The 15784-nt window shown below is 38.3% G+C and overlaps 1 protein-coding gene across 2 annotated transcripts in view; it reads left to right on the plus strand.

Annotated features, from left to right (window-relative positions):
• Nucleotides 1-15784, plus strand: part of MBP (myelin basic protein) — a 198752-nt gene that overhangs the window by 26995 nt on the left and 155973 nt on the right. For both annotated transcript variants that reach the window (XM_032773290.2, XM_032773289.2), the window contains exon 2: nucleotides 9456-9531. In XM_032773290.2, coding sequence (XP_032629181.1) covers nucleotides 9481-9531 — 51 coding nt within the window. In that variant the 5' untranslated portion in view covers nucleotides 9456-9480. The remainder of the gene's footprint in view (nucleotides 1-9455; nucleotides 9532-15784) is intronic.

Consider the following 15784-nt stretch of genomic DNA (forward strand, 5'->3'; position numbering starts at 1 on the left):
GAAGGTGCCAGGTATCACTCTTAAATAAACAGGCAGAGATCTGTTGCCATTTCAAGATGCCATTCCTTGACACTGAAGGGATTGCTAATTATAGTGCACCTCGAAGAAAAAGTTTTATATCATCACCAGCGTACTCCCATGAGTATCCCTACTGAGTTGTACAATTTGTGCCTTAAATTTTAAACTTCTTGGGGGGAAGACAGAGAAAGACACAGACTCTGTGTTGCACAGCACAAACTATACTCTGAGTACCCAGTAAATATAATTTCAGATGTTCCAATGTATTATTTATTACCTGTGGTAAGAGTTATGCTAAGAAGTTGTCACATGAATTTATCATCGTTCATTATTTATTACTCAACAGAAAACGAGTGTGCTTCAAATTAATGCATTATGCACTTGCACGGAGCTGTCATCTTTTGTTACATAATTACAAGCATACCAAAGTAACATAACTGGTAAGGGCAACATCACAAAGCTAAATTAACACTCTCACTATCCGTTTTAAAAAAATAATCTTTCAGATTTTGAAATGGTTATTTGAGACCTCTGTTCTATGAAGACCTTACATACATGCTGAACTTTATGCAGCGTTAGTAATCCCATTTAAATCAGTAGTGCTACTTATGGTGTTTAAAGTTAAATACATGCTTCTATCTTCCCAGAATTGGGGTTTGATATGCTCATATTTCTACTAAATGTTTTAGAAGTAAAGATGACAATAAGGATAAGAAGCATTCTTTATATTTTAATCAGCAGCTTTTATTTATATAGCTACTGAAAACGTGACTGGATTTTGCACTCCTTACTCAATTAAATATTTCTTCTGCCTGAATGAGGACTGAAGGATTGGATCTTATATATGTTCCTATTCACTTCGATTTATTTTGGTGAACGTTCATATGCTCATACAAATTCACATACACGAATATATATTTATATACATAATCAGCACCGTACATTTTCATTTTTAATTGTCCGTGTTAGATTTTGCAGATGAATTTTTTCAGAAGACTCCAGTTTTTTTCATGTCATAGTTAGGAGGAGGTCCATGATCATAGCATGTTTTTGCTAATCAGCTGTGTTGCTTTTGTTTCTTAGGCTGAAAAGTGAATCTGTCTTTAGTAATGTTCTTTTTAAAAATCATAGTCCCTTAGCTACATGTAAAAAAATTATTGCAGGTAGGTATATAAAAATATCTGATTTAGAATTTAATATTAAACATTTGCGTTCATTTATGTATGAATACGATCAGGGGAAATCTGGTCATTTTATAGTACTTCAGCTCTTAGGGTGGAGGAAATAAATGTAACACAATCTCGTCTTATTTTGGCCATATGCTTGTCTCCCTGAGACATTAAAAAGAGAATGAAAAACATAAGTGCAGATTTTATGGGTTTACTCAAAGATGACTGGTTTCAACTTTAGTCATATTCCTGCAGAACCCAAATACACAACCTTATTTAATTCCGCTCTCAAACCATACTCCTGAATTTCTGTATAGAGCTTTGCTCTTCTACGATGCAAGATTTTTTTTTCCTTTTTCTTTTCCATTACCTTTGTATTTAATCAGCATACATTAAACAGCTAAAATAATTTGCTGAAGAAATGACCCACATTGGAATCATGAGCTCATTGCTTAGTAGTTGATTTCAGATGATTCCATGTGCTTATCAAATTGTATTTTGTCTTAATTTGATTAGCTTCACAAGCTAATGGTCTGTGGCCATCTAGATCATTTCATCCTGCGTATGGTTTCTTTCATTGTCATTAGCCTGCTGGTCATGTTGCATATTTGGTTCAGTTGGCTCTCCATCAATCTATACATTGTTGTTCATAAAATACGTGGCTGTTTGTGTGTGTGTTTGTTCTATTGCAGTAGAGCCTGTGGACCCAAATGAGATTAGGGCCATATTTGTGCTAGATGCACTAAAAACAGACAGTCCTCCTCCAAGAGCTGACTTTCCCCCACCTTTGTTTTCCTTGTTTACTTAGACTGTAAGGGGGAAGCAATATGCAAACAGGGTGATAGATTGCAAATGTCACATTAGCGCCACATTCTTCCTTTGCTTCCTTCGTTCAGTGGTGGTGGTGTTTCTATCTGACTGCCAAGATAAGGCTTATGATAGCTTTATTTAAATACTTGACCTATATTGAATTGTTTCCTTAACAGGTTTTTACTATTCTATATGTAACAGAGAGAGGTAGGAAATGGATATTAATTTCTTCGAGTTATGCCTGGCTTACTGTAGTAATCATCACATACCAGATTATTGCTTTACTTGTTCCTTTTTCTCACCAGAGAACTATATGTTTTAAGGTCTGACTTCTAAGGTAGATGATCCCATGTCCTTTCCAAATGTTTTTAGAATAATGTATTTAAATACAGCTTTAAGATTTTAGGTATGGGTCCCCCCCCCCCCTCTTTTTTTCTTCTATATTGCATTTATCCTCCTCTTATTTTCATTTTCTTTATTTCTTTTCTAGTTGTTTACTCCCATCTCTCCACGTACTTTCTTCCTATGTCCTTGTTCCCATTTCTCTCTGCTTCTACTACCCTCTCAAGCCTATTCCCATTCCTCCTGTTTCTTTTTCTGTACCCTAATATTCTTATCTTCCCCATGCCTAATCTTGATTTTTCCTTCTTAACCTCCTGTTCCCACACCTGTCCTTCTCTTGTTCATGTTCCAAAGGAGAGACTCTCAGAGCTTAGCACCAAACCCTTAATTGTAGAGTAGAGGCCTGTTGGAAGATCACCTGATTGAGAATCTTTTTTTTATTCTATCAGTAGTGTTTGCATTGATCTCCTAGCAGTGGAGAAGTCAGGTATTTTTTATTCTTTTAGAACTGTCAGTAGCCTCTGCTATGCTGTTGACCATCTGTGAACTCTTAACTAGTGTGAACATGATTGCTCTTGAAGGTAACACAACGTTCCCACCATTTTACACACATTAAAAGGCCCAGACACAATCCGTGTAATCTCTGTGCTTGGGGGAGCACATGGACTGCTGTTCCTTGGGACAAAAATCAACCAAAGTAGCTCTGGCTAAAGCCCATCTTTCCTGTGTATTGGCCACAACAAGAAATAGTCCCCAGTCTCTTCTCAAATATCCAAGCTTAGCGGTGGAGTTTTCTGTCACCCCCCCCCCCCTCAGTTTAAAGTTGTGTCTAATGGCACAATTTAGCTCAGAATTAGTTGAAGGGTGTGATGAGGTCTTAGATTATTAAAACTTCAGTATACTAGTAAATATACTGTAGTGTAATAAAGTATTTGTCACAAGGAACGAAAACTAAACTGTTAAGAAAATGCCATTGGTGAGTGGAGAGTGCATATTTTTTGTATTTTATGTATATTTCCTGAGTATGTGTTACTTTCAGTGCATCACATTACCTGCAATTACACACATGTGCCACCAGTGACTCCAGGTGTTTTAAATGTCACAAATGTTTTCTAACAGAAAAACATGCAAGCATTACCACATTAGCCAACCAAAAGCTATAGTCTAAGCATTGCGGTTTAACCTACATAAACACTATTTAAGTTGAAACATAGCAAGAAGAGACAGAGAATGAGACATAAAGGTTGACATTCCATTCTTTCATGGCTTGTCATTGAAGGAGGCATGTTATATAACATAGCATCTTATCCCCAGACACATCCAATAGCAAATTAAGGACACTGTCACTATTGAACCCAAAAATGTTAATTGCATTTTATATAATTTGAAAATGTTAGTCCTGAGGAGTTCTTTGATTGACATTAATTTCTGTTGTTTTGTATTGACTTTTTTTTTGGCATGTGTAAGTATATATGTGTACAATAAACTATATAGTACAAATAGACTTTATATGCTATTATTCGTTTGTCACAAACTTCCTATTAAACGCATTTTTCTTTGTTTATTCACATTTTTGAAAAGAGGAAAAAATCTTTCTGAAATTAGTGAGATTTGCTGAAATAAGCCAAGTGATCATGATCTTGTAATAAAAAAATGCTTTGAGGATTTACTAAAGAGGTCAGCTGATTTTGACTCGGGTCATATGTCAAAGCAATGACTGAACAATCTAAGTGGAGTTTTCAGGATTTTACCCATGGTTTAATTCTGTGCTGAACAGTGTACTTTGCTCTAGTAGTTTCCCAGGTATCAATGTATAAAACATTCAGTTTGTGAATACCTGGAGGATGAAGGGGTGGTCATTAGCAGCCTGCACGGATTTACATTCCAAACCAGTTTTATTTCCCCCTCTGACAGGGTAATTGGTTTGATGGATAGGGGGAATGTGGTGAACATAATACACTGGGACTTCAGCAGGGCTTTTGACACAGTCCTACATGACATTCTGATAACTAAGTTGTGGAGAAGTGTGGGCTCGATGGAACTACTAGTAAGTGGTTACAGAATTGGTTCAACAACAACAAAGAGTAACATTAATGGAATGATGATGGATTGGAGGGAGGTCTCAAGTGGGGTTCCACAGGGATGTGTTCTGAGTCTAGTGTTGTTTAATTTGCAGATGGCAACTCCCATAAGTTGGGGTCAACACTTTGTAGGATAGCTAAAATTCAGAGGGATTTTGATAGATTGAAGAACTGAGCTTTAGACAACAAAATGAAATTCAACAAAGACAAATGGAGGTGCTACACTTAAGGAAGAAAAACCAAATGCACAATTACAGAATGGGGGATAACTGGCTTTGCAGCTGCAGAGCTGAGAAGGACATGAATCAGCAGTTCGATGCTGTGGCAAAAGAAGCAAATGCAATTGTAGGTTGCACTAACAACAGAGGCATAGTATGCAAGTCATGGGAGGTGATAGTACTGCTCTACTTGGCTTTGGTTAGGCCTCAGTTAAAGTACTGTATCCATATTTGGTCACTAATCTATAGAAAGGAGGATGTAGAAAAACTGGAAAGGATCCAGAGGCAGGCAACAAAGATGATCAAAGGGATGGAATGCAAGCTATCTGAGCAAAAGCTGAAGGAACTAGATATTTAGTTTGGAAAAGAGGAGATAGAGGGGGGATATGATAGTTTTCTTCAAATACTTGAAAGGCTGCAATTAAAAAGATGGAGAAAAGTTGCCACAGAGTGCAGAACAAGAGGCAATGGGTTCAAACTACAGAGTAGCAGATTTAGATTAAATCTCAGGAGAAACTTCCTAACTGTAAGAATAGTAGGACAAGGGAGCAGACTGCTTCAGGAGATTTTGAAAACATATTCACAGGAAGTTTTCAAAAGGAGGCTTGAGAGCAATTTGTCTTGGATGGTTTAGAGACAACAAATCCCTGCATCCTGGCAGGGGGTTAGACTACATGACCCTTGTGGTCCCTTCTAACCCTATGGTTATATGAATATTCTTTCTACTATAAGCAATCAGTCTACATCTTTCTCTTCTTCTCAGCTATGCTTGCATAGCTCACACTCTGACAACCAATAGGAGGTACTTGTTAACATCCAACTGTCTTCATCCCCTTTGCTGCTAGAAAAATAATGCCTTGATTTGTTTCTAAAATTCCATAGAGAATTTATATTAAGGGTTTGATTATTAATTGGAAAATGTTTGTGTTCTGTGGGTATGGGTTTCCAGCTAAGTGAATACATAGGAAATTTTGTTTCATCCCTACAGTAAATGATATGGAATTAATTACATGGAAGTTGTATTGGCTGATCACAGGATGACTGAGCCACCAATGTGATGTGACTGTAAAAAAGGCTAATGTATTCCTAGGATGCATTGAGTGAGGTATTTCCAGTAGAGACATGGAAGTGTTAGTATTCCAGATGAAGTCTTGCCAATGCCTTGTTTAATGGTACAATGTGCAATTCTGGTCTGCCATGTTTTAAGAAAGATTAATTCAAATTGGAAGAGGTGCAGAGAAGGGATACTAGAATGACCTGAGGAATGGAACACCTATTTTTATGAGAGGAGACTGAAAGAGCTTGGCTTGTTTAAATTAGCGTGACCAAAAGAAAGCTGAGGGGAGATATGATTGCTCTCTCTAAATAGATTAGAGGGATAAATATCAGGAAGGGAGAAGAGTTATTTAAGTTAACACCAGTGCTGTCACAAGAACAAATGGATATAAACTGGCCATCAACAAGTTTAGGCTTGAAATTAGACGAAGGTTTCTAACCATCAGAGGAGTGAAATTCTGGAAGAGCCTTCCAAAGGGAGCAATGGGGACACAAACCCTATCTGGCTTCAAGACTGAGTTTGATAAGTTTATGGAGGGGATGGTATGATGGGACTGCCTGCAATGGCATGTGGCCCATCAGCAACTGCCAGTAGCAAAAATCCCTAATGGCTAATGATGGGATGCTAGGCTCTAAGTTACTACTGAGAATTCTTTCCTAGGTGTGTGGCTGGTGGGTCTTGCTTACATGCTCAGGGTCTAACTGATCACTATAGTTGAGCTTGGGAAGGAATTTTCCCCTGGGTCATACTGGCAGAGACCCTGGGGGTTTTTCACCTTTCCTCTGCAGCATGTGGCACAGGTCACTTGCAGGTTAAAACTACATAAGAACATAAGAATGGCTGTACCAGGTCAGACCAAAGGTCCATCTAGCCCAGTATCTGTCTGCCGACAGTAGCCAATTCCAGGTTCCCCAGAGGGAGTGAACCTAACAGACAATGATCAAGTGATCTTTTCTGCCATCCATCTCCATCCTCTGACAAACAGAGGCTAGGGACACCATTCCTTACCCATCCTGGCTAATAGCCATTTATAGACTTAACCACCATGAATTTATCCAGTTCCCTTTTAAACGCTGTTATAGTCCTAGCCTTCACAACCTCCTCAGGTAAGGAGTTCCACAAGTTGACTGTGCAGTGCATGAAGAAGAACTTCCTTTTGTTTGTTTTAAACCTGCTGCCTATTAATTTCATTTGGTGACCCCTGGTTCTTGTATTTATGGAATAAGTAAATAACTTTTCCTTATCTACTTTCTCCACATCGCTCATGGAATTTATATACCCTATCATATCCCCCTTATCTCTCTTTCCAAGCTGGGAGCCCTACCTCTTTTAATCTTTCCTCAGTATGGACGCTCTCCAAACCCTAAATCATTTTTAGTTGCCCTTTTTCTGAACTTTTCTAGTGCCATATATCTTTTTTTGGTGTAGAACAACATCTATGCAGTATTGGAGATGTGGGCGTACCATGGATTTATAAGGCAATAATATATTCTGTCTTGATTCTCTATATCCCTTTAATGATCCCTACATCAGCTGTTTGCTTTTTGACTGCTCTCATTTTGTGGCATCTTCAGAAACATCCCGAATGACTCCAAGATCTTTTCCTGACCATTGTAGCTAAATTTAGCCCCTCATACTGTATGTGTAGTTGGGGTTTATTTTTTCCAATGTGCATACTTTACAATTATGCACATTAAATTTCATTTGCCATTTTGTTGCCCAATCACTTAGTTTTGTGAGATCTTTTTGAAGTTCTTCACAGTCTGCTTTGGTCTTAACTATCTTGAGCGGTTTAGTATCATCTGCGAACTTTGCTGCCTCACCGTTTACCCCTTTCCCCAGGTCATTTATGAATAAGTTGAATAGGATTGGTCCTAGGACTGACCCTTGGGAAACACCACTAATTACCCCTCTCCATTCTGAGAATTTACCATTAATTCCTACCCTTTGTTCCCTGTCTTTTAACTCATTCTCAGTCCATGAAAGGACCTTCCCTTTTATCCCATGTGTACTAGTGTAATGGTGGATTCTCTATAACTTGAAGTCTTTAAATCGTGATTTGAAGACTTCAGTAACTCGGCCAGAGGTTAGGGGTCTATTTCAGGAGGGTGGGTGAGGTTCTGTGGCCTACAGTATGCAGGACTAGATGATTCTGATGGTCTCATCTGACCTTGAAGTCTGAGTTATTTATTTTCGTTTAAAAATCCTTTAAACCAGGGGTCCCCAATGCGGTGCCTGTGGGCACCATGGCACCTGCCAGGGCATCTAAGTGCACCTGCGTACTGGCCGGTGGATGAGCATCCGCGGAAATGCCACTGATGAGCTGCATCATCCAGAGGCGTCACTGCCGAAATGCTGCCAATTTTTGGCGGTATGTCGGCAGTGATGGCTCTGGATGATGCAGCTTGTTGGCAGCATTTCAGTGGCAACGCCTACTGGCGGAATTTCGGTGGATGCTTGTCCGCTGCCACGTCATCTGGCTCGTCGTCTGGCACCTGGCAGACAAAAAGGTTAGAGACCACTGCTTTAAACAGTTTTACATAAAAACATTCTGTGGTTGGTTGTGGCCTCTGAACATTTTGGAGAAACAGTTAATTTTCCCTTAGTCTTTTTGGGTATTGGCCTGTGATCCACAAATATTGTTATGAGAAAGATAAGCTTTCAGGTTCAAATGCACACAGTGAATAAACAAAGCAAATAATTGGTTAGAAGCTGGAGTTCAATTAAAATTAAGATTTAAGTCATCGAGTATTGTGTAAGCTACAGTTCATATCTCCCATGTTCACAAATGCAACAGTGGAAGCTGCTGTGTGCTGAACAATCTGGTCCTTAAACTGTAGCTGGGAAGATTTACTGAGGGTTCATTTTGGGGACTGTACCAGTCATCTCAAGTTTGCCCAACAGATTGGGAGTTACTATGGCTTCAACACAAGGGAAGGAGCTTGGGTTCTATTGGTGGAAAGAGTCAGGGCTATGATATCCAGAAGGACTTGAGAATCTTCAGATCTTTGCAAAGGTTCAGATGCTTCTGGAAATGAAAGGCCTTTTTTTTTTTTTTTTTTTTTTTTTTTTTGGTAACATCGTTATCCTTTTCAGCAATTCTTCTTTTCCACTAAAAATGGAAATCCTGAGCAAAAATAATTCCAATGAGTAGTTCAGCATTGAGAGACTCAAGACATTCAAAACATTCAACCCCATTTCAAATCACTCAGTAATCTCAGAGATAAGGCCACTCAACTCAGGTCTTGTCTTTATTAGGAGTGTTCTTACCTTAGACTAGCTAACACATGGCAATTAACAAGAGTTAAAATCCTACTGAATGTCTTTCCAGTCAAAGTTGAGAGGTCAAGCAAGGCAGTTATAGTTTTAACATGTTAGCAGGTCAAGGTAAATCCTGAAGAGCTCACTTCTTTTTTCCATCAACATGCTATCACAGGTGAAAACTATAACTGCCTTATCTTGACTAGGATTTAACCATGTTGGTGACCCTGTGTTAGGTATGAAAACACCTTTCCCTTCCCCCCCACCCCCCCGAGTGTGGCCGCACCCTGAAAGATAATGGGAGTTAGATATCAAACTCATGTCGGCTGCTTTGAAAATCCCAGCCTGGAACTGTAGAAATATTGTGTCACTGATAACTGTAGCACAAGAAAGGCCGTTTGGTAGGTGTGAGAAAAAATCACTTTAAAAGTTCCAAAATTTCTTTTGAAATCCAAGTTTCATTTTTCAAAAATATGTTTTGTTTTTGTTTTTATTTTAGTTTCTGAAGAGCTGAGTGGCTTGCCATGGGAAACCATGTAGGAAAACGAGATCAGAGCGCTGAGAAGCCTATTAAGGTAAGAGGTGAAAAAAAATACTACAAGAGGAAATTATAATATGAAGAAAAGTGTATGCGATGAAATGCCAATACACTTGCTAAGCTTATTGTTACTACTATTATTTTATAATAATCATTATATATACACTTTTACTTTGATATAATGCTGTCCTCAGAAGTCAAAAAATCTTACTGCGTTATAGGTGAAATTGTGTTACATCGAACTTGCTTTGCTCGGCCAGAGTGCATACCCCCCCCCCCCCCCGATCACTGCTTTACCCCGTTGTATCCGAATTCGTGTTATATTGGGATGCGTTATATCGGGGTAGAGGTGTATAAAATTTCTTAAAAGTGGAAAAAAGCCCCCATGCAATATAGTGAAAAATGGGGTTCTGCTTTAGTGAATTTCATGATAAATATCATATCTTAGCATTCTGCATGCCTGGGATGCACACTGGATCTGAAGCCAGCTAGTTGTGGTGGGGAATGGACTCTGAGACCTGAAAGAATAGAAATGCAGCACGTATTTAGGTAGCGGTATGCTGAGTAAAATGTTACTTGTTAACCTAGCATTTTGTCAAAGTCATTAGATTGAACTATCCTACCTTTAATACGGGAACTATATAAAAGACTGATAGTAAATAAGAGTATACTAGAAATGAAAGATTGTAACGAAAGCTGAGATTTTCTTCTAATCACATCACTAGAAGCTAGGACTTTAAGAAAAACACCTAATACTGTGACCCAATAAAATCAGGAGTGTTGGCCACACAATTAAGAAGCCCTACAGAGTTTGTTGATACTGGTTATTTTCCAGAGAGGGGTAATCAAAAGTTTTTTGCTTTCTCATGGTGCTTTTTTGTTGTGTGTGTTAAATTTGACTGAGAAAAAACGGAATGCACAGAAATGATTTTATCTAGGAGAAAAATTAGTGTTGTTTCCTTTTTGTTAGTTGCTATTACTCATTTTGAGACCAGAAAGGCTCCAGTGTACAAACTTTCTCCAGAAAATGACCATACCTATTGGACAGGTGAACTGTACAGCTTCATCTGGAGGAATACTAGTATTTCACATTGTTGTGGCACAAGTGACCAATATGCCCCCAGAAATAAGAGTGGAAGTAATAAAGAGATGGTCAGACCTTCAATATGTCCTTTTAGAAGGCAGGGCTAAGTGGTCAGAACATAAGTAAACATGCTGGAGAGAAGAGGGAGAAAACAGAAAAATAGTACCATCAAGAGGGGATTGTGCTGCTTTCTTTACATGTAGCCATAGTTGATGTGTTTATGCTGTGCCTAGCACAATGGGACTGTAGCCCTTAGGTTCAACTCTAATACAAATAGTAACAAGATATTCGACCCTGTTGTAGTTGATGCATCAGGTTAATATGGATTACTGCTTATGGATTACTGCTTATTTTACTCTTTACGAAATTGTGTAATTTAGCTAGGTGAAGTTCACTCACGTAGGCACACTGCACGAGTTTTTTTTTTTTTGTTGTTTTTTTTTAAGCAGATATGTGGAGACGGAGACGTAAAGGGAATGAACAACTAGAATGTTGTATTTCTTATAACTCTTTAGTTTATGGATCACCTTTCCTTCCTGAGTATTTGTAGTTACAATCAGAGTGTTGAAATTTACTTGCAAAAAAACCTTTTGTTAAGGTGGCGTTAAAATTGTTGCTGTTCAGCAGTGACCTCTGCTTGCCACACCCAGACACCCTTTTAGAATGTGGGATTTCAAAACCCATGCTCAAATATTAGAAAACGAGAAATGTTCAGTTAAGATATCTCCATGCATCTCTGAAAACAGTGTTAGCATTACGTAAAAAGACAAGCTTGAGATTTACAAAAAAACAGGAAATGCCTGGTTAAGGTACTGCTATGCACGCAGTGCAGCCAGACCATTGTAACTCTGCGCCATGGCAATAGGAACTCAAAACATCACAGTACTATACCCCTTGTTAGCAAAAAAAAAATCTTTTTTTTCTTTGCACATTATAGTTCTAAATCTAGTCCCACTTTCCTACAGTCCCACAGTGTGAAGTGCAGAGCAGTTGGTATTGGTTGACAGAGATCAACATAGAGATACTGAGCTGTTTCTCCTGCCTTGCTGTTGCACAACCACAATTTAAAAAAAAAAAATAAATCTAACAATGCATTAATGGATTTCCAAAAATTAATTTCTTGCAGCTTTAGGCTAATTTTATGCCATGCCCAAAAGAATGATATGACAAGACACTATATCTCACTATCTGAATCCTTTTAGCAAATTAACTCAAATTTGCACCACACACTCTACTCTAGGTTCTGAACTGACATCTTGATTTTTTTTCAAGATGATTTCACAGTATATATTGGTGGGTTTTTTGTTTTTTTTAAGAGAAGTTTTTAAAGAGAACCCATGTTTAAACTTTAACTCTGGGGTGGCTACTTGCATTCTTGTAATACCTTTATTGACTGCAATCACTAAGATTTTATTTCCTTTCAATGAATCTGCATATTTTCTAATGACTGAAACTAGGGGGATAGAGCCATAAGATGATTATTGCATCACACTACTGTAGTCAGACCAGAAGACTTTCAATTAGGCAGATTTCCAGGAGACAATTTCCCGTACTTTGACATTACCCTGAAAATGTTGCAGTTAATTTTGTCTTATAAGTGCACTGTCCTAAAAGGTGCAATCCATAAATAATAAGAGGAACTGTATGAGTAGGGTTGGCAGAATTCCATATTTTTTAAATAATTTCAGTGGATAACATCAATGTTTATTTTTAAGTGGTGTTTTTTTTTTTAAAGACTTTTTTGTCTGTCTTTCTCCGCAAGTGTGAAAATTATGGGATGAGGGTCAGACATTCTCAATAGACAGAGATTCAAGAACTTGAAGCTTTATAAACTATTCAAACACAAATTGTCAACATATATGTCAAAATATACTAAGTAAATATTCTTAAATCAAGAAATCATTAGTCCACGTATAACAAGCCTAATTTAAGTGTCTAAAACACTGCATTTTCTCAAGCACCGTTTTTCTTTCTTTACATGTCTGTACATTTTGATTTTATCAATGGAAATATTTTTTGTCAGTTTATGCGTACAGTGAAATCAACATTTACTGATTAAAAATCTAATCCTTCCAAGCCTATATACGACTTACCAGCTGCATATGAAAACATGTGGTATAAATGGGATAAAACTTTATACTTAAACAATATGTATATTTACTCTAATCAGTAACTTATTGTGCCTCGTCTCTCTTGTTATTCTCTTATCTGACACCTGCACTTGTACAGTTTTTGTAAGATTACAGTAAGTCATTCAATTTCTCTTAATTCCTTTTACTTCATTGGAAGCTGCTGGGTGCTTGCTGCTTTTCAAAATCATGTCGTTTTATTTATGCAACAAAATAAAGATTTAGGTACCCGGTTTTGAAAAACCTTGGCCTATCTCTATATGAATATATTCAGCATTGGGGAGTCTTAAAGAATAGGCTTTCCTTCACTGGCCTGAATTTTACCCAAGACTCTGAAAAATAACAAGGTGCTGATGAAGTGGAGATTACTCTGGATTACTGAATTTTTATTGGTCTTAATTCTGAGCCGTTATTAGAGTTCACCTTAAGTTGATGCCATTAGTACAGCTGCAAACCACAACAAACTCCTTCTCGATAACTGCTAGTAGCCACCCTTAATGCAACATTGGCTGAACTTCCCACTGATGGCTCCGTTTGGCTTCCCCAGAGAGTAAGCACATCATCATCTCCTCAAAGTGCATGGCCCCTGTTAGCACATTAGGCAAAGTTCTGTCTTAACGTCAGTTCCCTCATGATTGATAGCTGAACTACAACTGGAGGTATCGCATCACCTGGCCATTCTTATATTCTTGATAGACTGGCTGAATACGTGGTAAAGTACGTTAGCCTTGAAACTGTGACAAACTAAATCAGGTAATGCTTCAAGCCTCCAACTTTGCCTGAGAATTTGGGGGAAATTTGTTTGTTCCAGTACATTAATTTTTTCACAGGCAGAAATTTAAACTGTTACATCTGTTTACCTTTTTTAAAAAAAAAAATCTACCAACAGTTTGTTTTACCAGATCTCTAAGTCATGGTTTTAAAATGAAATTTTATCAAAAGTTAATTCATACCAGAGAGCAAGACATCATCCTATGTTCTTTCGGGAACTGTTTGCAGTGGTTTATGAAATACTGCAGCTTATCGGAAAAATCATTAATGGCTAGATTATACTTAAATATTTTAACCCTGTGCAAGGGGTGGTAGATAGCAGCATGGCTCTAGGAGCACCACAGGGAAAATGGTCCCTGAAAGTGTTCCCGGGGTAGTAATTTGCTACTGTCCCATACCCATAGCAGATTTCTTCCTTCATCCCATGACTCAATCATGTTGGCTGGTGCATATTTCCTTTCTGCCCACTTTGCACCAATCAAGAGAAGTACTTAGGGACAGCCCTTGTTTATCAAACCCATACACTCTTGTGGCAGAGATGTGAAGAGGCTGTGCAGGGAGGTGGAAGCGGGATTTACACCCTATGTAGGCTTGGCCATGATGTGTTCCTTGTAACTTCTTAAATTGCGTGTTAACTGTCCTAAGCGTACAGGTAAATCTATGAAATAAAAGATGTAGCTTGTGACTACCTGTCTGTGTATCTCTGTTCAAAGACTGTGTTCCACACCAATGTCTCCACTAAATTAGATATATAGCTTGATTAGATGGTAAATGTTTTCAAGAAATGCCAAGAAGTTATCTGTTTTCACTATGTAAAGAGAAATAACTTAGGTTTAAACTTCTTTAACTGAGTTAAGTATCTATCTTTCCACTACTGAAGCACTACTCATTTTCCATTGCCTCCTTTTCTTCTCCCCTCTTTATCTTACCAGTTTTCAGGAGTTTTATGCCATGTGCTTTGTTTGAGCCCACTCCTGCTTCCTGTTGAAGTCAATGGAGAGCTCTGCGGTTGCGGAGGAGAGAGGAAACCTTTGGAAATGACTGGATCAATATTATAGCTGTACTCGCCATTTCATAAGCATTGCAGATGTACAAATGAAAGAATTAACACACTGTCATTTCTTTTACCTCATTTCATGCTCTTCAAGTTGCTTAAGACCCAGACCAGCTGTGTGGTTTTACCAGGTGTTTCCGCTTGGTGTGCAGTACAGGGTGGCAATCTGCAGAAAAACAGAAGCAGCATTTTGATTTTGAACTTTATTTCTTACTGTTAAATAACATTTTTGTGGAAATGGTAAAATCAATAAAAAGGACGTATTATTTTTCTTTAGTGCAAGAGGTATTTGAAGAAGAGATTAAAAGAATTTTGGGAATGTTACTTCAATATTTTTTTTAAGGTAAAGCAGTCCATATAAAGAACGTATTTGGCTTCCTGATTTGGATACTGGTACAGAGCAATGGTCCTACTCCCATGCATAAAACAAGCGGGGCGAAGATTAGACTCTTCAACTAGGACTACAAATAGAAAGTTTGACTGAGAAAGTTTATAACAATATTTGTCCCTTCCCTGTTCTGCACGGCTGTGGTTTTTTTCCTGTGGTTTTGCTGTTCTGTGCAGCAGTGGGCTGCATATAATGGTGTATTCTCTTTTTGTAATTAGAGGAAGTGATTTAAAATGTCCCTCATTTAAACGAGTATTTTCCTTTGAAAGCACGAGATAACAGAAAAATAAGTCAGGAGGAGGAAAGAATGGATTAAAAAAAGGTAAAAGAGGAGGGTAGAGAAGTTGTCTGTTTTGAGATTTATTGGGCATTTTTCACCAATGTGTCTCACAGCTTATTCTGAAAAGAGAAGTCGGTTGGGAGTGGAGTGGAAGAAAAATGCTTTTCTTGGGGTGGAAACAAAGTCACAGGCTTATCCAGTGAGTGAACTAGGAGTATGTCTACGCTGTGTCTGGGAGTGAGGTTCCCGGCCCAGACTTTGCAGAGACAAAAATAGCTGTGTCAACAATGGGGCTCTGGCTCTGAAGCCTGGTTCCTCCCTGAGCAGCACTGTCAAAGCACTGTTTCCACTGCTGCTATTAGTGCGCTAGCACAAGCCCTGTTACTACAAGTCTTGGACCTGAGCTGGGAGGCTCGCTCCCAGATATAGTGTAGACATAGCCTACAGTGATGTGGGCTTAGGTTTAGTGTGGCTAGGGTAGCGAATTGGGACTCAGGAAACCTGAGATTCTCTTCTGGTTCTACCATTGAGCTTATATGTGACTTTGAGCAAGTCCTTTCACTTCTCTTTCCACTTTTTATCTA

This window comes from Chelonoidis abingdonii, chromosome 2, assembly GCF_003597395.2.
Source record: "Chelonoidis abingdonii isolate Lonesome George chromosome 2, CheloAbing_2.0, whole genome shotgun sequence".
In the NCBI taxonomy this organism is placed as follows: domain Eukaryota; kingdom Metazoa; phylum Chordata; order Testudines; family Testudinidae; genus Chelonoidis; species Chelonoidis abingdonii.